Source organism: Aythya marila (assembly GCF_965140915.1).
Source record: "Aythya marila genome assembly, chromosome: 12".
Taxonomy (NCBI): Eukaryota; Metazoa; Chordata; class Aves; order Anseriformes; family Anatidae; genus Aythya; species Aythya marila.
This window is the reverse complement of record NC_139053.1, coordinates 12,360,182-12,382,364: the sequence shown is the minus strand read 5'-3', so window position 1 is coordinate 12,382,364 and position 22,183 is coordinate 12,360,182. Positions and strand designations below refer to the sequence as shown.

The following is a 22,183-nucleotide window of genomic DNA, read 5'->3' as shown; positions in this document are numbered from 1 at the left end:
TGCATATTCCAAAACTGTCCCAACCAGAGAAAAAATAATTAAACGAGGCAATCAGAAACATGCTTTGAATTGCTTTGGTGTACGACGTACCGTATTGTGATCATTTAAAATCAAAGCATACTATGCACTATCTTCTACTGAGCTTCCTCCCACTTATTTCCAGTCCCATATGCTTCTGTAGATTTGATTTGTTGAAGATAATAGGAGGAGCTAGATCATCAACCCCAAACAGCTTTTCCTAACCTGGGGTGTAGAAGTAATACAACATTGTTCTGTCAGCGTTTCAGTTCTAGTTCAGCAAGTAATTACCAAACCTATTCTGTCTTCAGACAAAGCATAATTGAGCCTGCCAGGGATGTAGAGGTGGATGATTCTGCACACAAAATCCTTCCAGTACAATGAATCAGCACTTCCTTGTGAGCTGTTTGTACAAAATTCAGTCTGGGAAGCAAAACCACTACTTATAAAGGGCTTTATCTGGAATGACCAAGCTCCCATGACACATCTGCATGCCAAGACTTTTCACTCTGACAAGATCTGACCCAACCGAAACTACATTACTGACCACTAAGTTAGAAAGGAGTAAAAAGTGCCCCTCCAAAGCCAGGTTAATGAGGAGGAAAAACAAGACGACATACACCCCAGAAGCCCGGTCGTACTGCACCTCCCTCAGCTATGTGGAATTACTCTAAAAGCTGGCTGACTGAGATGGCAGGATCACTGGGTAAAATATTGTAATGTCATGTTTAAGGGATTTTGCAGATGGATCATTTACTGTCTAAATGCAAATGGAGAGTGGGGGCAATTTTCCACTGGTATGTTCATACTACATTAAATGCTTGCTCAGCCACGCGGGTTCCTAGCATTGTATTCACAGCTGCACTTGCCACCATGCACACCATTTGCACCATGACGGGTTACACAGCTCCTACCGGATAAAAGCAATGGTTTGTGCATACAGTACAAATCATATTTAGAGAACTAGATATAAAGTATTTACATTTATGCATGCATTGTTTACAGTTTGAAATTTCGTTGAAAAAATAAAGCTGACCTCAAAGAAAAGGTTAGCACTCGGCTATTGCTGTTCTAGTTGCAGACCCTACATCAATCTACAGGTCCTTCTATTCTGAATAAAAACCTATAGCATTTTTACGTAGAGAAATACACGGTTTATCAAAAGAAGAGGTATTTGGATAAGAGAAGAAAAATGTACAAGACATTCTTTGCCAAAGTAATATGAACATCTTTTGATCCCCAAAAAATAAAAAACTAAAGATTTTCTGTGAAGGCAGGGTCTGTTGTCATTAGTCACTTAATCAATTCCCATTGTAGTAAGCCAGGGCAGCTACTCACAACAGCAAAATCTGGAAGGCTTACAATGTCAAATTGAAAATAATACCAAAAGAGAAGTTTATCAACCACAGATTGTTTTAGGAGCTAGGCTAGGGGAGTGATTCATTCCGTCTAATAAGAGCAATATTGCAATGTAACCTGTCTCTGCCAGAGACTTGGTTCTATTAGATTAAGAACATAAAAAGAGAAAGATTCATGAGAGTGAGAAACAAGAGATAAAATAGACAAGACTTGGAACAGCTAAGGAAGTCCTGAGAATGTGCTAGATAAATTGGCTGTCTTGTAAGAAAAAATTACTCCTCGAGTACAAAAGGAGAGTACAAGAGAGTACTTTCTATTTGAAGTCACTACTAACCCATTACATTCCTATAAAGCAAAACAGGACCCAGTATTAGTGCTCACACTGCGTGGTAACACAAGAATCCCCAGAAGAGTCAATGTGTTCACACACAAGCTGGCTTCTATAGCAAAACAATGTACTGAAATGTAAAATAAAATAATTTTCTTTAGGAAGCCGCCTCCTGTTAACAGGACTGTTGAGAAGTTGTCCAGGTTTCATAAGATCCGTAGGCACTTACTTGCAGCCTTTCTTCTTCCCACTGAACTTGCTGGGAAATTTGTCACCAGCCCATTTCAGTGCTACTTGACTTCAGCTGAACACTACAACCCCAGTAGCGTATGTTGGAACCTCATACCTCAGGCTCACGTTCTCATCATGATAGGAACAAAGTTGATTCTTCCCTTTTATCATTATAAGTCAGCCAAAATTACCAGTAAATTATCTGCTAGTGCTTTCGATTCATCTTCAGAGGTGTCAGTTCCTTGATACAATGCTTTGTAGAAGCTCAGCACATTTCTTGGCTGTGTATCTTAATTGCTCATAAAGATTTTTAGCCAACAGTCAAGTGCTTCTAAAAAAAAGATGAAAAAACCAACCTACTACATGCTAATTCCTCAGTTTGGTTTATATTTCTAGTCAGTTCTCTCAATGTCAAGTGTTAGCCAATGATGAGATATATTGGCCTGAAGCCATCTTCTTCTTTTTAACTTACTGTGACTGCAAGGCACCAAGTTGTATGTCCCAAAGGGAAAAAGCTCAGAAAACACTGCTACAAACTATCGGCTAACAACTATCCATGTAAAAAGCACTTGCACTTTTAAAAGCATGTATTTACTTTATAGAACATGCAAAAGAGCAAAAAATTGTTAGCTTCAGTTTCTGCAGGAAACAAATTATATATCTGTTCAACAGGCATATAGCCAGATATAAAAATATAACCATGCTCTATATGAAAACTAGTCTTGGTAGATATATATATATGCATCTCTAATAATTAATTATTTCTCCCATCAATAAAATGCTGTTTTACTCCAAATGCTGCTTACAACCCGAGCAGCAACCATGAGGAATTTTGTTTGCTTGTTGATTTGTTTTTTGGGGGTTGAAGGGGTTGGCTTTTTGTTGTTTCCATTTTTTGTTGTTTTGCATATGCTGTGAATTAGAGCTGTAGTGGGTTACAGGATGGGAAAATGTGAGCTTATTGCTACTTGTTTCCAAGACCTAGGTCCAAATTTGGTTACCGTTACTACCTGCCCAAGCTTTTTGCACAAATAAACACTAAAAAGCCTTTTTTTTTTTTTATGTGGGGATTCCATCTATCCACTGAAATCCCAAATCCTTTATCCGTTTATTCTACCATTTACCTCTTTTTTTCCATTAGCAATGCAGTCTACCCAAAGAACACAACAGGTAAGCTACACATTTTTAGAGTTAATTGTCACAGTTAGAGGACTGATTCTGCTTATCACCCAAATATTCAACACTGTGTCATGACCACCACTTAGCCACTTCCAGATAGTAGTCACCTAACGTCAGGAGCATTACAAACAGTCCATAACCAAAAGAACTGAAAAACATCCTAGTCAGGTGTTCCAGGTGGACAATTATCTTCAAATTCATTGTAAAGATCACTAATTTTTTTAATCTTTATTTTGAAACTCACTAAAATCTATATTTAGTAAATACAAGAGCAGCTTAGATGGAAATAAAGTAAATATAGTCTTGTAAAGATAATGAAACAATCAACAGAGACAGATGGTTTCCAACACACGGGCTGAACGCTTGCATCCTTACACAGCATGCTTTGCCGTGGTCTAAGAAACTGTGCTTCTGGTTGGGAGCCAGAAGTGTTCTGTCATCACAGGCATTCTCCTAGTGGGACAGCTCCAGTGGACTCCATTAACCCTTTACATAAGCAAGGTCCAGAACAACTTCTCCTCTTCCCAAGTGCAAACTTTGTTTCTCATAGCTCTGCTGCCTTAGGCAAATGAGTGATTCCTACATTTTCTGGTAACTTAAAAATGTTCTTTCGCAGATTTCCAGCTGTGTAAGCTCAGTGTTATCTCTTTGAAGAACACATGCTAGTGTAAATTTAAGAGATATGTAGGCAAAATACAGCTACTTTTTACTTGGATTATGCAAAAACACATGTAATACAGAAAAGTTAAAGAAACAGCAACCTACTTATTCGTGTCTCTCTCTGCCTCAATACCTTCACCCTTTTTCCACACAGAAATGGCTGAAGAGAAGACTCTGAGTTGGCCAAATCTGACAAGTCAGAGGACCCCCTTTTTAAGGGCTGTTCTCCAAGCCATGACTCTCTTCTCCTGTCTGCTCCAAACCAATTTCCTGTAACACCAACCCATCCCTCAAACTAAAACAGGCCCCGTGCTACACAGGCATGCTCCTGTTTCACTCTTGCCCAAAACTTTCTCTACAAAACCCTGCAGTCTTGTCATACCTGGTAACAACATCCGATTCCTTTGTTCTACTTGGTATTGAATTTTTTAAATTTTATCATTCTTCCCTGTGCACTGAGGTTCTTTCAGCATCAATCAATTCATGATGCAAAGAATCTTTCCAGAAATCAGCAAATGGACCATTACGCAGCGTACATCATTGACTCCAGCAGGATATTCCCCATAACAGGGGAACGATTGCTCAGTGAATCCCCCATTGTCAGTTAATTAACAGCTCCAGAAATCGGTCTAATAAATGGGTTATCCATAAAAGCCTGAATTTGTACAATGGATCTGGCTCCAGCTGTCTCCTAGCGCTGTGAAGAAATCTTTACTTTGGGCATCTGTATAACCACACTGCCCGCATTTCTCTTTTCACAACTGACGCATTCTTCCTCTCTCTGCTGTGCAGAAGTTCACTTGAACCAGAGCAGCCCAACCAGTGAATTCCCCAGCTACAGTGAAAACGGAAATGATACCAGTTTGCTTGTTTCACCCCTTCTGGTGGCTGGAGTAGTGATCGGCCTCGTGCTATTTCTCTCCTGTGTTACAATCATTGTTGGCAGTCTGCGGAAGGACGGACGATTAAGGCACCCACACCAGAGGAGAGACGCTGTTTATGGTAAGACAGCTATGGCAAAATAATGCTTACCTGTATTAATAACTGGTGCTAAAGGCAACACAAAACTCAACCACTGTGGAAGGGATAAAAAAAAAAAAAAGTGAGTAGACAGTTGTGAGGAGCAGGTGCCAGGCAGCTCTGCAGTCCAGTACCATCTTTGTGCTGGCCCTCAACTGACGCAGCACAAGGCCCCCAGCTGCTGGTTAACATGAACGAGGCCAATGCCAACAGCATTTCTTAAACAGCACGTTTTTCCTTGATACACTGCATGATTTTTTCCTCCATCACTGGACTCCTGATAGTTTATTTTCATATCCCTTTACAGCCTTGGTACAGAATATAAGGTAATTTTGCTTTGTTGGAAAGCCAGGACTCCCTCACTTGTGCAATGTGCACCAAGCTACAGCAGTGACTTGGCAATTACCTCCTTTCTTAACCACAGAAGTTCAATCTGGGTATAAAGAGAACAGAGCATCAAAATGTCATTACACAGACAATCGCCATCATCATTAAAGAGACTGGTTTACTATTAAATAAGACTTTTTTTTTTTTCCACGACAAAAATCCTCCATACTTCAAAAGGATTTGGGAATATGAAAGTGCAATTTTGTATTTTGGACCCATATGAGGTTTGCTGACTGAAGTTAAAGCAGAGTCAAGAAAATTACAGAATCAGATTTTTCTGTATTTAAGAGAAAAGAGTTACGAAAAGTTACTTTGTAAGCATTCAGCTAATAAAAAAAAAAAAAAAAAAAAAAAAGGTAAATGGATTCATGAGTGGAGCATCAACAGTTTTTGTTATCTGTGGCTTTGCTCTTCTATCTGCAGTTTGTTATGAGCACACTTATTTGCATATCTTTTAATTTTCTTCTTTATATAGAGAAGACAACAATACCATGCTGTTTTAAAATGCATTGGATCAGATCTTGATTTCACTGGGGTACATCAAGTACCCACTGAACTCTATTGGACTCAGAGCAGGCTTTTTCATTTCTAAAAGAAACATTTTTAGGATCAATATGTCCACCCAAAGCCAGGAATTATTTGTGTTTCTTTTTTTTTTCTTTTACTTTTTTCAGAAATATTTATCCAGATATATGAGTAATGTCTGTGTTTTGAGACTGAAGTTTAAACCCCAAAAGAAGTGAAATGCCAACTCCACTAGTAACATACTGGGGGGAGGAAACAGACAAACAGAAAAGAATCCCCACAACTCTACTATTTTTGTAGCATCTTTTTGTCCTATTTTTCAGCAGCTAAACTTGGGATTAAATAGTTAAACACAAACTGGAGTTAGTTTTACTCATGAACAGCAATATTTTGGCATGACAACATGCTGAACACTGGGATCCAATCACTACATTTACATTTGCTATGTTAATTTCACCACCTTTAAAGTCCCTGAAGTCAGGCCAAAATGTAAAGGACCATTTTCAAACTGCTTCTTAGAAATAACAATACCGCAGAAATGAAAAAAAGGAAAGCATGGTGACATTTTCAGAGATATTCAAAAGAATAATCTTAAACTAAATTCTGCCAGTCTGCCTAAAAGACAATTTTCCATTAGCACACACCATGCTAGTGTCTCAGCACGCATCCCCTGGCCAGAATGGGATCAGCGGGAATCGCTGTGAAGCTGGCTCCCTTCATTTGTCAAGCAAAAGGAATGCACAGTGCGTGATAGACTCGATTAGCCCCAGTAGAATTCCTTGAGCATAAATTGGCAGAGGTGAAAATTGCCAGGAGGAGGAAAAGCCAGCCCAAGGACAGCAGGAGCGAGTCCTGCCCTTTGCCCTCTGCTCAAGAAGCGCTGCTCTGATGGCACTTGAGAAGTTGGCCCTGCCTCCAGGTGCCATTTTAAAGCACTGAGGGAAAAGGAAGGCTCGCTGTATACAAATGAGTGGGGGATTTGGGAATTGCCTTATTTCCACAATTCAGGACATTCTAACAGAAATTGATGTTGGCTGTCACACATTAAGCATCATCACAGATACACACACAATAGCACAAACTTCTTGGCATTTCTAGAGCTATGACACTCTTGTGTGAAGGTATTAAGAAATCCCTGGATCAGGTAGCAGGATAGTTTTTTCTACTATTTGCCATTTTTTCCTCTTTTTCTGTGAGCATTTTTAATAAGAACAGCACTTCCTTAAGACAGGTATACTTACAATCAAACACCTAAGCCTGCTTTTAAACAGCATCACAGCACTGGCCAGGCTGCGATGCACACGGCTCCTGGCAACTTCAGCAATCTTGCCAGTGCTTGAAGTTGCATGCAGCTTACACTCCTTCAAGGTACAACAAGAACTTTAGACACCAGCGTCTCTTAGGATAGTGCTAAATACACGGTCCCTGTGCCACAGCCCAACATGCTGCCATTCACCCACAGGTAACAGACGCTTGCTCTAAAAGGAACAGAAATGTCCTGTGAAAGCTGATTGCTCAGAGTAACAGCAATTCTGCCTCAGATAGGTTTTATTTTCTGATCTACGGATGTGTTATAAACACTGACACTGTCTCAGAGAATCCATCATGTAGGGGAAAAATGCAAGAATTATCTGCTTGTTTTCCAGCTCCGGATGGCTTCTCTTACGGCGGCTCTTTTGGGGAGCTGAGATCCACCTGCATGGAGGAGTTCCCCCCAGCTTTTGATTTTGGTTCCTATCTGGATACGCTTTCTCAGGTCAACATCATGTATCCCGACTCACCTCCACGGTAAGCGCTCTTCTGAGATTCTGTGTGTTTTATAGACCTGCACTTGAAAAGCCTGTTGAGAAGGAAACTAAAATTGCTAGACCTAAATCCACTACAAAAACACAGATCATACAGATGCTAGATACAAACAGACTATTAATGTTTTTTGAAGAAATTATTTTGAAAGTCAAAGTTGCACTCCTTGAGGAAAAAATATTTTTTTTTCCAAGTAGAGATCTCCAGCCGTGGTTTTTTACTACACTGTTATTGCCTCCAAGAACAAGGAGTGCCTCGGTTGGTGTCCATCAGAGTAGTGCCCAACCCACATTTTACTATCACCAGGTTAAAGGAGACTTCAGATTTATACTCCCTCAGAATCAGAACAGAATTGAACCACATAGACAAGTTTCCATGTAAGGAGTATTTGCTCCTGTTGCACACAAGCGATATTCCTCTCACCAGCTTTATTTCACCACCTGCATGGATGCAGAAGCCCTTTAATTTTTCCTCTTCTCCAAATACCACTACCCACTCTCAATTCCATAACGCTTGCAGAAAATTATTTTCAAATAAGCAACCATCATGAAATGCACTTCGTTTTTTTTCTGTTGTTCTTCACACACAGTTAGAAGTATAACCACGTGAGAGCAGGAGTCAGCCTGCTCAGCAGAGTTTCTGCCTAGAGTGCACTGCTATACACATGCACAGAAGAAGTCTAGGTATGTAATTAGTAATCCAGAAACCAGAAAAATCATCATCAACATAATTTAATTGCAAAAAGTAAAAAAAGTAAATCCAATATGCCTAGAATTCAGATACTCACATATGCTGAAACATTACAGATTGCATCCACAAATTAGTATGTAAAACCATCTCCATCATCTCTTACCTGTCATTTACAAGTGCAAAGCTAACAGACGTGATTTGACAATCTAATGAGCCCCACATGCCACACAAAAATAAAAATAGCTCTTAATAAAACACATTTTAAAAGAGATTTAAACTTTTAAGTTACATTTACTACTGGCCTTAAGACAGCTCAGATAAGACTAAAAACCAATAAAAATGCACAAAATCTCTCTAAACCTCTTCATAATTTCCAGCAAGTCCCTCTTCTCAGGAAGCAGAACTGAAGTAAACACACTGTTCTGACACGCCTAGTAATGGTACTTAACCTCCTAGTTTGGGATTCTTCATTTTAAAGCAGTATTTTGTGAAGGAGGAAAGCTACCTTTTTAGCTTTTTAACCCACACCTTCACTGTGGAGCCATAGTTGCCTGAATTGGTAGCATTTTTGGAGAGGAGTGTCCTTTAAATATCAGGCAACCGCAATTGCCTAGACGAGCAACACAACCAGAAGAGACTCGTTCCCAACAGAGTTATTCCAGAAATTATATAGCATCCCCTTCCATATTTATGACTGATTTCATGCATTTAGAGGATACAGGAACTGCCCTCTTGAGTGACAGAAGTCGCTCTTCAGGCCATCTCTATACCCTGTGTACCCTGTGCACCTTGAGTTAATACATGAAGGAATTCAGTTATTCCCTCCAAAGAAGGAGGAGAAATAGCGTTAAACAGAACATTACTCCAGGCTTTCTGTACTGCTGTATCTTACACACAGCAAATAATGGCTGGTCAGCTTTTTTTTTTCTTTCTTTCTTTTAAGCAGACTCTGTTTTGAGTTAAACCTATGCGCATAAAACCAAGCCCTTCTCTGACTGCATGCACACATAGCCAATATGGAGAGAAACTTTTTTCTGTTCTTGCTTAACAAGGTCACAAAAAGTGGCTATGAAAACTTTCCTGAGCGCTTCTGGGATCGCCAGAACAGGGAAAGCAGGTAGCAAGGACACAAGCACTAGGTGACTAGCATATGAAGCAGGCCTTAAGAAGAGCTCTTCAGGAGCACCTCAGCAGTATGAATGTAAGATACGTAGACCTTGTGTCTTCTCTGTTCTGTACATGTTCTACAAGCACCCTTTTATGTATTGCAAAGCCATACCAGATACTAAATAGGCTTTTAGAGATGGTGTAAATATTTTAGCAGAAAGCTCACATGTGAAAAATTATTCTGAGGCTGGCATCTAAATTTGTAGAACTTCACAGAAATCCACTTACAAATTTACACTAGTTTTTGGACCCACACCCACAAGTCTTTACTAATAAAAGTAAACCAGCTGACACCCAAGCAACAACTTGAGTGGGCATTTGGCCAGATTTCTGAGAACAAGCCCGGATTTCTGTGAACAAGCTCTGAGAACATGCTTCTTTAGTACACGGGTCTCAAAAGATTGCACCAAAGGTTGCTCCATTTCCACCCTGGAAGAGGCCCAAAGCTGGATTTTCTATGTCTGTGGAGTTTTCTGTTTGGAAGCACATACATGAGTGGTACAGGATAGCACTGGATGATCTCTGCTTCCCTGTGAAATCTCCACGTACTTCTGCCATAAGCCTGGCAGAAGCCAACTGTCTTGTGTCTCACCTTGTTCTACAAAACTATTCTGGGCCATCAATACTAGGATCAGAGAGACAGCAAGGTGCCCCCAAACCACTGCCTCCTCAAGGTTCACCGCTGAGCTGTGGGACCAAGACCTGGCTCTGGATACAGAGAGCAAACACTGCTCATCCCATCACTTGACAACTGTGCATCACAGGTCACAAGTAAAGATGACTTTTATTGTTAACGATTCTTTCCACTTTCTTATTGCTACCATAGCTAAATGTTTTAGAAAAAAAAAAAAGTACTTTTGGCAAATCATCAAAATCTTATTAGATTTTACATCTTAGCAACACAATTCGGAGAAAACTTCAGGAAAAGTAGAGCTTAGCAGATGGCTGAAAGCAAAGCTATGTAAAAAGACATTTAAACTTACTATTAATACATTTTACATCCCATTGTAACTTTCTCCTCAGAAAAGCACTACATCAATACATTGTATTATGCAAGAGCCTGGTAGATTTCTGTACAGCTGTCTTCACACAGCCCTCCATGGCATAAAACTCCTGTGTGTGTTTTCTAATTAGTAGGGCATTAGGAGCGCTGTGGAGAATATTTGGACTGATGGGTCCTAACAGCAGGAACTGGCTGTCAGATGTGGCCTTGAAGCATAAACAATAAACAAGACATGCTTGACCTTGTGGATTTAAAATATTAAGTCCCCAGGATCGGTCCTATTACGGATTACAGCGTTTTGAAGAGTAGGTTTAATGAAATGTAGCGCTGACTAAGTTAATGGAATTCCTACTTCTAATTCATGCAGTGCAAGATGTAATTTAAAACTAAGCTAGCATACCCCTAAGCTAGTAACCCAACTGTAGCATAAACAAGAGCAAGAGATGAAGAGCAGCAAGGGAGGCAACTCCCTTGGCAAGTACCTCTCAACATGCATTTGGAGTGAAAGATTTCAGTGAGTGAAAGCTAGGGGTTTTAACCATGGTCTGCAAGAGGCAGCAGCATTACATCGCTGCATAGCAGGTGCTGCAGAGGTAAGCATTCTTCAATGTACCAATTTTACTAAAACCATACTTTCTGAGTTGATTTCAGTAGAAATTTTACCACCTTACCAAATCGTTATCTTATACATTCTAAACACTTCTTTGAGAAGCTGCTGGGGATAACAGCTTTATAGAGCTTGTGCTCATGCTCACTGTGCCCAGTCAGTGCAACATACTTCTAATGAGCTTTCCTAATTATAGTCATATACATGTATTAAGAAAGTTGTTTAAAAATAATTTTAGCTTCCATGTTTTAAGTGTCTTGAAATACAATACCAATCAAGGATCAAGCAAATTAAGAATATCTGCATTTTCTTGATGAGTCATTCTGAAATTCTAACAACAAGGAGATTTGAGGTTCCCTTCAGGAAAGCAATTTTATCAACCTCTCACCTTTTGGCCAGAGGAGAAGCACTTCACCCTACTTGACTAAGTGCTTTTTCACTCCCTAGAGATCAGCTAGTAATGGTATGTACAAAGCTTTAGGCAACCAAGGCTCTCACCTTTTTCATCTGTGACTCATGACTGTCTAATACAGTAATAGCACCGAGGAACGACTCTTGAGCAAGATGGAGGGATTTAGCTTCAGGAATAGCTTTAATGGAAGCTACACAAGTCCTCTCCATATTTCACACTGAAATGTGTCCTGCAGCGCATGCTGTGATAAAACTTGTTAGTCACTCATTATCCTAGTATGCACACTAGAACATTTTTTTTCTCCCCTTTGTTTTTCGGTTGGGTTTTGTTCCATTTAAAAATAAGCTTACTACACCACATCTGATCATCTTGCCCGATCTATAGATAGGATCAATTCTAAAGAGAAGTGCGTTATGCAGGCTTAATAAATTCCAGCAGTCTTAACACGTCTGTCCATTCATCATTGTTTAACTGGCAAATCCATTTAAAATTACTTTAAACTAGCAAAAAAAAAATGTTCACATCTTCAAGACAGACCTTAGTTTTCCTCAGAATATGAAGCTAAAAAATAAAAATAAAAAATAAACAACAACAAACTACTTCTGCTACTTTCTTTCCTAAGATATCCTTTTCCATCTCTAATTTCTGAGGAAGCAAGTCAGCCGTACCTGAGACAAGAAAGCTTGAACCAACTTCCAGAGATTTTCTTGAAATAATTAGGTTTGCAGGAAACGAGCACAAAAAACTCGTTATGTTGGGCTGTATTCCCTTGCCAAGGCTACTTTTCACACCCCTCACAGTCAGTAAACTAAAAAATATCACTGGAAGTACAACACGATGAAATCCACTGGCAATCATGACATAAGATAAAACTCGATTCTTTCATCTCCAAATTCTGAATGAGACCCGCAAAACCCCTTCCTTTCACATTCTAGTTAGTGCTCTTCCTAGCTACTATTAGATACAGAAACAAGGTAATTGCTTTTTGATTAGTTGGTCACAATTTGCTGTGGAGAGATTTTTATGACACATTTCAGGGCCCACCAGGTGACCCTGAGAGGTCAGTGTGCAAGCCTCATCCCAACCATTGTGCCTGCACAAGTCCTGCAGATGCCTTTGGGAGCTCTGTAAAAGCAGCCCTGCCCTGGCTAGGTGCTCAGCTTATGAGCATGGCACCAGACAAGAGCAGCTCCATCAATTTATACCTGCTGTGTTGGCAGTTTTCTTCCTCCAACTGCTTTCACCTCACTTCCCTGCTACAAATCATCCTCCAGGTAGCCACTACCGTCAGAGGAATGTAGGCTCGAAAGGATCTTCTGCAGTTCACAGCCCCGTCCCTGCTGCTGCAAGTAACCACTTTTTACAGTCAGTCAGTTATCCCCTAACACAGGCTGCGGGGATCTTTTTCCCCATTATACTCATTCCAGAATACCTACAGACAGTCCTAATTTTAACTATTACGGCAAACGTATTTCCAGCTTAAATTTGTTTACAGACATGTTATGAGTTTCCTTTTGTGTCATTTCCCTTCCTCTAAAATGCCCGTGCCTTTCTTTCTGTTAACTTGCTTGTTGTATTTGTAGTCAAAAATCATCTCGCACCTCAGCCTGCACGTCATGAGGCTGTGGCACAAAGTGTTTTTAGCTTTCTGTCATCAAACATACCTGGTGGGCCACTGTATCATCTGACCAGCCCTTCTCTACACCTGTCCCAGTTTCACTCTGGAAGTGCAAACCATTGCTGCCTCCAAACACCCTGCAGCACTGAAGGCAGAAAACCCTGATGAAAGATAAGCACCAAGTATTTCTAACCAGAAACTTACTGTGCCATGCAGATCAATCACAGTACTTAAAGCTCTTACACTAGTACTGAAAAAAAGAGTATTTTTCTCTAGTTTCCCACTAGTTACACTTTCTGTTCCATATCGCAGGTACTGTTTCCTTTACCTGCTCAGAAGTCTTTCCTAGAATAATTAAAACAAAGCCCTTTTTAGGAATATGATCCTAAAACACATCATGTGGCAAACATTCCCAAATATCAGCAGGTTCTAAGCACTTCTGCTGACGCACAAAAATGAGTACTGTTGTTTAGAAATGTATTTGTGGCTTAACTCCACGGTACAGGAGGCTACAAGAGATTATTTTAAAACAAATTTGTCTTCACTGATCATTACTACAGTGCCCATAGCTTAATTGTATAAAAGTCCCCTTTTTAAAATAACCACATTTCATACATAATGTAAAACATTTATTTTTTTTTGACAAAACCTTCCCAGAAAAAACTCCAGTGATTTTATTGGATCATTCCATCAGGGCCCTGCCTGACACGGCAGTCTGTCATCTGTGAGTGTTACGTGCCTGTTACCCCTCACCACCAAAATCTGGGATCAGCCATAGTAAAAATTCTCATGTTACCCAGGCCCAGAGACAGATGGGTTTTTATTTCATATGAACACAGTAACTAGGAGGACAGAAACAGGAGGTGCTACTTAACTACACTGGCTTATTCTTGCACTATCATTCTACTAATTACTAAGCTCCAACAGTTTGGGGTACTTTTTGTAACACAGAAATACATTTTGGCTCTTCATCCTAAGTTACTGTTGAAGAATTGAAAGTGAATGACTGAGATAGAGTAACATGAATGGATCGCTACTGCATGAAAATATTAAGCTAACGTTCAATAAATCACTAACAAAGCATGCAGAAGTTAAAATACAGTTAGCAAATGCACCTATTATCTCTAATGGAAACTGCTGATATCAAAAATAAACCTAAGAAAATGTGCTGTCTCATGACATCTGTCACTGTAAGAGCAGTTCTGCTAAAATGGTTATGTTTTCTCTTGGTAGTTACAGATAACCAAAGCATACAAGTATCATCTAAGAAAACACACTGACATTTCCAAGCTACTGTCCTCCAAACGCAGCTGTTGGCAGATCAGAGATAGCATCATCTGTTGAACTACTTACATTGTTATCGAACACATCCAACACATCCCTTTGATTCTCCTTTAAATAGTTACAGAACATTTGTTCTAATTTCAGCTTTTCTTTCTCAGGCAACATCATCACATAAACATCCTTTGTGGTGTTTTATCACAGTTTAAACCTGTCAGCACATGCATTTTCCAGGAAAAGATTAGTGTTTACCATTATTAAAAGACAGTAGGTCATCAATAAAATGGAAACAATGCAGGAGCAATTTTCATGGACTCACAACATATACCAGATGAATGAAGTAAACAAAAAGACATCCATTCCACACAGAAGAATTTTTCATTCCCCAGATTTGTCTTTTATTCACTAGCTAGTCTGCAACTCAAAAAATTCCGTAAGTAGAAACTCCTTCTTTCTCCAGAGAGTAGGTCATAATTTATGAATGACAGCTAGTTAAATAAGCTCTTTTGTGTTTCCTTAGCAACAAAGCCATCCTAATTCTTACTGCAATGAGACCTGACAAATTCATGAAGTTATTTCACTGCCTCCAAACATTCTGAGCCAACAAGGTCAGCCTGAAGATCTGCTGGATTTTTTAAGTAACGTTCTTTTCTTTGCAGGTCGTATTTACATGCAGCATGATGGCGCTAACAGATACCAGTCTTCCTTCCCTTTCCTAGAATAGTTATCCCTTAAAAATTCAATAGCATAGTCTGCGATGACAATTAAGTTATTTTGACAGGAAACAAGGCAAAGAAATACAGACAACAAAACATTTCCATGTCAGTAACCCCTTCCTCCTCACGACTAAAAAATAATGAAGTGAATTCACCACAAGTACTGTAATCAAGGTTTTTTAAGATTCAAAAAGAGATGGATGATATTCACAAGATGCAGTGCAACAAGCTCCTGTGGTCCATTACTACGTTACAGTAACATAATGCTTTCCAAAAACATTGTTGTTGCTTAAAAGGATCTTCCTTGTCAGTGCTGTACTGAACATCAAGCATTAGTTACTTCTTATATGTACAATAACTTTGCAGAACTGAATCTCAGATAAATCGTAACTATCATCATATTTTTGCTAGAGCTCTAGTCACCTCTTCCTCTCAAACATGGCTCTTTATTTTTAAGACAGCCGTGAGGATTTAGTCTAGTACCACTCACATCTGTACTTGGCAATCAACTGCAAGAAATGATTGTTAATAGAATTTTTATAAGTGATCCTTTAAATCTTCTGAGGAATGATTTTTCCAACCATTAACATACATGGACAGTGAGTACCTATGGAATTGTATATTACTTATTATAATACATTCTTAGAATCCTCTAATAAAAAAAGACTGGGTAAAGACCAGATGCACAAGCTTACATATTGTAGACTCTGAAGGAAAGCATAATTTGTATATATAACCACGAAGGTGTTAAAAGTTACTTATTTGAAAATTCATGTTCCTTACTGTCCTATAAAACTTTTAGGATGTGAATTCAATTGCTAAAAATGATGATGGAGAGCATTACTTGCACTGGAGTATGGAGAAAAAAAGATTTATTTTTTATCCGTCACGTATAATAAGAAAAAATACCCTAACAATAATATATTGATATTTAGAATAAAACAACAAAATGCCAAGTCTTGAACTCTGTAATTTCCTAGCCACGGCTTGATGCTTAAAAGCCTTCTTCACAAAGGCCATTTTGCTTTTTATTGCACCAAGCATTTTAGTTCGAGCAGCACCATGCAGATGACCAGGTAAGAGCAGTAAGTAGAAGGTTTATACTGTGCCCATTGCTCCTTCAGGCCAGTGGCAGATTTCCCTTGTGCTGGGGCTGGGCCAGAATCTGGAGACAGACAAACTTCTTCCCTCTGGTGTCTCAGAAAAGGGATGCCAGATTTTCCACCTTGGAACTTGCATTCCTGTGGGCTTTCCAAAACCAAAATTCTTTTCCCTCTTTTGCTATGGTAACAGGACCCAGTAGTGCTCTTCATTAGCCTGATTAAGTCACTCAAAACTGGTGGAAAGATTTCAAATAAATTCACTGGTCTTTAGGTCAGTAAAATGTAAATTACGTAAAGATGCAGTTCAGAAGAAGTAATTCTGCAAAGAGAGGCTCTTCCTTTACTCTGAGTTTGTGAAGAATTGAGTTTGGGGCATCAGCTCCTCAGTCTCTGACTGAAGTAATAGAATAACAGGTATGCTTGAAAGTGTCAGTGTGCTTAGTAGACTCTTGACTTAAATCTTTTCCAGGTGCTACATAAAACCAATTTAACCTTCTACCTGCTGAGATTTGAAGTATCCAGCCACCTTAGGGTCTTCAGAGCAGAGTTACGGTTTGCAATACCATTCTTTCTGGTAGGGAAATGAGAATTTTAAGTCCAGATTTAAAACCATTGTCCCCACGAACGTAAAAATAAGATTGTGGACAAGGTAGCTTAAAAACACTTCTGGATATTTAGACTATTTAGTAACCTAGTGCTAAGATTTCCCTTTCTTACCCAAAGATTTCTCTCCCTGCCCCCAAAACCACTTTCATCACCCACTCTGGGAACAGGAACAATACCATCAAAACCAACAGGAGCAGTCTGAGGGAGAGGTACGAACGAGTGCCACAGGACTGAGTGGCTTTTAGGACTGGAGGCCCTAAAGCAGGGCCTCCATGGTTGATTTTTAGATTTGAGCTCTCTGCAACTGATGTGAGCTGCCCTGTTACAAGTCACTTACAATCTGCAAGTAGGGTTTATTAGCTTGGGTTTAGCCTGGCAGTAATGCAATTACGGGGGGCAGAAAGACTGCCTGCAGTCTACTGGGAAGACGTATGCTAAATATCCCATCTTTCAGGAAATATCCTAGATCTTAATAGCTCTGCAGCTACTGTGGTTGAGGAAATGGATTCTTAATTTGTCTGGCTCCAGCAGAACCATTTTTCAGGTCAGCTGACCGAGAGAAGGTTGTGTGTTTTTCCAGTGGTCATTTTTTGTTTGGTTTTATACGTGTGTGTTCTCTCAGAACACGCGCATGTCCTCTTCAGAATCCAATTAAAAGCGATCAGAAAAATTTTAAACAAGGCAGCCATAACTAAAGCAGGTCCAACATTTAGGAACAGGATGTTATGCCTCTTCCTCACTTTTGCCTGCATAGCCAGTGAGCTCAGAGCACAGGATGCCCCTTCGGACCACCAGACCTGGGCTGGTTGGACAGCAGAGGCAGCGGCAGCTCTGTTTCACACACAAGCAGGTGATGCTAAGGTAGCCAGGTAGCGGAGCACCCAGATAACAAACCAGCATCGCCAGTTCTGGCTGAGCACCAAGCCTGCCAGATCACTGCCTGGCTCCTGCGGGGCCACAGCGCGATTTGCACAGAGGGCTGAGCAGCACCAGCGCAGTATGGTGCTCACCTTGGCTGCAACCATTCCCAGCCCCCTCCTGCACCAGTGGACATGGGAAAACACAAGCACTAAGACACACTGCTCCGTCCTGGCTTATTATTTTCCCCTCTCAGGCCTCCCTAGGTTGCACAGCCCAAGCTCCAATCCTCATCTGCCTGTCTGCATTCGCCCCAGGGCAGCCAGGGCTGAGCGCTGTGGTGCAGCGAGGAGGCAGTCGGTCCCTGGCTCTCGCTTGGTGCCACCGACAGAAGCACAGAGCCTGGGCAGACATGAGCTGGCTCCTCGTGGAAATCCCGCAGATCAATCTTTCTTGCTTTCCTGCTATCTGAGAGGAACATGATGAGGAGTCTGCTGAGTCTCAGAATGGCCAGCATGAGTCTGTCAAGATTATTCATCACAGCTCTGCACCTCAGCAAGCAATCCTGCTGTCCCTGCAAGCACAGATCTGCCATCCAGACAGCCCACCGCACATAACGGCTGGCTGAGCACAGCAAGGAAGGATGTCCCAGAGACCTGCGAGTCAGGAAGACAGGATTTGATGGGATATTCCACCTAAAGCTCTCCATATCTATCTTTAATAAAAATGGCAGCACCTCTTCTTTTGCCTCCCCCATTTCTGACCTTGCCAGACACAAAGAGCAGAGATGGGGACTGCACCCCCCTGCACCAGCAGTGACTGGTGCCAGCTGTGTGCTCCCCTGGCTCCCATATAAGCAGCAGCAAGGCTCATCCCCCAGCGTGTCGCTACCGCAGCTGCGGTTCCTGCAGAAGGACGGGGGGCTGAGCCGTCACCAAGACCTCTGCCATTACCTGCAGGTACTGGGAGATGTGCTTTTAAGTCTGGTGCTCTCAGTGTCTCACATTGCAAGGGCAAGCAGGGCTGTGGGCTGAGGAACAAAACACCAGATGATCCTTTTTTTCTCACTTCACCTGCCCCTGTTATGCTGAAAATGATGTACTGTGGCATTTTTCACAGGAATCTAATGAAAAATTTGTTTGTCTTGCAGCTACGATGAATGCGTGGGGCCAGGAGCAACACAAATGTATATTCCCACAGATGATCCCCCTCCCTATTCTCTTACGGACCCCTGTCAAGGAAATGAAATATCTATAAACATTAGCCTGGAAGAGGAAGAAGCATCTGGGACTACAGGACAGGCTGCAAATTATGCAGTCAGGCTGCAGGACTTGCAGCAGCCCATTTCATCCATCTCTTTGTCGTCTCTCACTCTGGAGGCTGCTCCTCTGTACGAAACAGTGGTGTGCGAACAGAACATCCCCATCCCACTGGTTCCAGTGGAAGTACTGAAAAATTCTCCCACTGACTATCAGACTGTTCTGAACCAAATCATGTGAATAAAAGCGGCTTTTTCCTTCCATCTTTCTGAAGAACTCAGGCTGAGAAAAAAAAACACATTTAAATGGAAGAATAAAACCTCTGAAAGTTTTACCTATTTTATATCTTTAAAAAGGGATGTAATGGGATTGCTTTTTTATTTTTTACAGTGAATTTTGAAAGTTTACCTAAAGTTCCCTCTTTGTGCTTCAGAGTGTTCCATGGCATCACGCACCACAAAAAAGCAGCAGTGACAAGCAGCACATCCGACCTTTTGAAGCATTTCCAATGACACTGCAGTTAGCCTCTCAGTGTAGATACATGTTACCCAGTCAAGCTAACTTGTTGATTTTACGAAACTTTGCATGCTTTAGAGCAAAAGGAGAAAGAAGAGCATTTTGTTGTCTTTGTAGGTGCCATTAGTACATTTCATTCAATGTCTTGACAACAAAGCGTTTTCTTAAAAATTCTTTGTCTAAATCTGTATTTCAGTAGACAGAGACAGAACACTGCCTGCAAAACATGATTAGCAGTACCGCATAGGAGCCAAACAAAAAGAAGCAGAGTATTTTCATACTCCCATTTTTCCTTCAGAAAGCCTGGCCAGTACCAAAGCCTGCTGTAAATGGGCAAGAGATGAAGAGGGGGCAACGGATCCTCACACACCAATTGGCTTTACCCGTCAAGTGGTGCTCCAGCTGTGTGCAGGCCTGGGAGCTGGACACCCTTCACAGGGACTTGATGTAGCTAAGGAAAGGCAGCATCTAGAAGCCCAGAAGATGCTTTGTGTTGATTCCCATCACGCACGACTACATTTTCAGGCACTAACTGATCTCATTCTTCAGTTAGGAGCCTGTAGCACTAAAAAAAGGACCTTGACCTCTAGAAATTGAGCAAGTGGGATGTACGTAATAGATGCTGCACTCAGCAGGCACAATAACAGAGATTCTCACTTTGTACAGAAACTCTTTCTATTAGACACGATCCTCTTCACTGAAATTTTGATACTCATAAACCTGATCTCCGCTCATAGAGCTGGACTTCTCACATGTTCATTTGATGAATGCGTAGAAGTTGCAAATGCATGCTGGCAGGAACAACAGAAGGAACTGCAGGCATGAGTTTAATCTTGCACGGTACACAGGCGTCCTGTCTGCATTTAAGGACTAAGCTGGATCTTCAACCAGTACTAGTTAGCAGAGTTATCAGGCTCATCTGCATTCAATCTCTTACGGGTATTTTCACTGAAAAAAATGTTTAACTTTTACACTGATAAAATGGACTTCAGTTTGTTACCCCCAATGAAGGATAAGTAAAAAGGAGTATGGTACACATACAACTGTGTTTCAAAAGAAGCATCATTCCAATTACGAAAACTGCACTTAGATTTTCTATAAATACAAAATAATTTTCAACAGTAATCATTACTCAACACTCCAAAGATCGACACAAATATAATTAATACTTAGATGGGAAGTAATTACATGATTCTTACTGCTCGATGAATTATATCATTGCTGAGTCATACGCACACAATGGGGTAAGGTAAGTATGTATTTTTTGCTAAGCAGATAAGAGTAAATATGTATTTTGCTAAAACAACAGAATCTTTTGCAGTTCTCCAAGATTTTCAATAGACTATACCCAAAACAATAAAAATTCACCATTTTGCATTGCAAAACATACTGGCAAGTACTGCCACAATCTAAACTAAATTATTCAGCATTCACATTTTTACCAGACAGAACCATTCTTCTGTATAAAGTACTACTGGAAAGAGTTTTGTGGCATGCAAAACACCCTGCAATCAGAGAGACGAAACTCTACACCGTTATGGCCAAGAAAAATCAAAAAAAGAAAATCAACATAGAAGGGTACCAGTCAGTTCCATTGGCAGGAAAATAAAAAGTGAAGGAAGGTGCTGAGGTTTATTTATGCTTCCATAGTTGTGTCTTCCTGCAGCTCTTGGAAACCTGCCAAGAACAGGGTAAGGCACTGGGACAAGACCGTGCCCACTTCACGCTGCTGGCAGGGACTAAAGAGGGAATTAATATAGGTTAGAAAGCAAATGTGACTTTTTTTTTCTTTGACAAACTGTCTCTTCCACCTGTACAGCAAACCTGGCGGTACTTGCAAAGACTAGCTGAGGGCTTTTCATGTCCGACAATCAAGCCTCTAAAGCCTTTACTCTGTTACAAATGCTTGCATTTTCTATGTATTCTGGGAAATGCTTCTGGCTGTTTGGCTTTACACCTGACAGGGATTTCAGGCCCTTCTGCTATCTAAATGTGGAAAGAAAAAAAACATATATTTAAAAACAAGCTGATTTTAAGCAGGGTTCTGATGAAAATGGGAGACTTGCATTTTATCTCATGACAGAAATGCTTCACTAAAATTTAGTAAACTAATCCAAGTCTTTCTCGATTTGAACACAGTTAAGACATTATCAGTATGGCAATCTGGATTGCAGGTAGCAGCATTATTGACAAATAAATAGCCATCTGCTCCCTCTTGTGGTACACTGCTTCATACAGTCATGTAGTCAGCACACCACTACACCCAGGTCACAGCAGGGCTCATCCAGCCAGATAATCCCAGTTTCTTTGTCACAGGGATGAGGAAGCCAAGCAAAACATACTTCTGTTCTGTCACGCTTTCCTTAGTTAGCACTAAATGTACGGGTTACATCACTGACTATCAACTAACATCTTTTTTAAATAAATAAATAAATAAATACATTTGTGAATTAAAGATACAATGTGATACCTTAGCAAGGCCTCTTGCAAGAGTAACTTAGAATTTTCTAGTCTTGATAATCCTTTTAACTATGTTATATCCAACGAAGTCAAGAGAAAAAGCTTACAAGTCCAAACTGTATGTCTCCACAGAGACAACACCATAAACAGCGTCTCCTAAATTTAATGGAAGGTGAGTTATACCCTAAAGAAATTCATATCCTCTTATTAGATTTTAACCTAAACTCTGTCATCATTTTAATGGCAATCCTAAAAACAAGCTGAATGCAGGCCTTTCATCTATTACATGATTAATGTGAGAAAGCAAACTGTTTGGATGAACTGTTTCTTGATACTTGATAACAATGCTGTATTTCTATACTCATCTGTTTTGCTTC

The 22,183-nt window shown here is 40.4% G+C and overlaps 1 protein-coding gene across 1 annotated transcript in view; it reads left to right on the top strand.

Moving 5' to 3' along the window:
• BEAN1 (brain expressed associated with NEDD4 1) overlaps positions 1–22,183 on the top strand; it is a 52,593-nt gene extending 30,410 nt beyond the window's left edge. Inside the window, exons 4-6 of the mRNA XM_082770328.1 lie at positions 4,568–4,777; positions 7,354–7,495; positions 18,722–22,183. Of these exons, the coding sequence (XP_082626454.1) occupies positions 4,568–4,777; positions 7,354–7,495; positions 18,722–19,070 (701 nt within the window). The 3' untranslated portion in view covers positions 19,071–22,183. The remainder of the gene's footprint in view (positions 1–4,567; positions 4,778–7,353; positions 7,496–18,721) is intronic.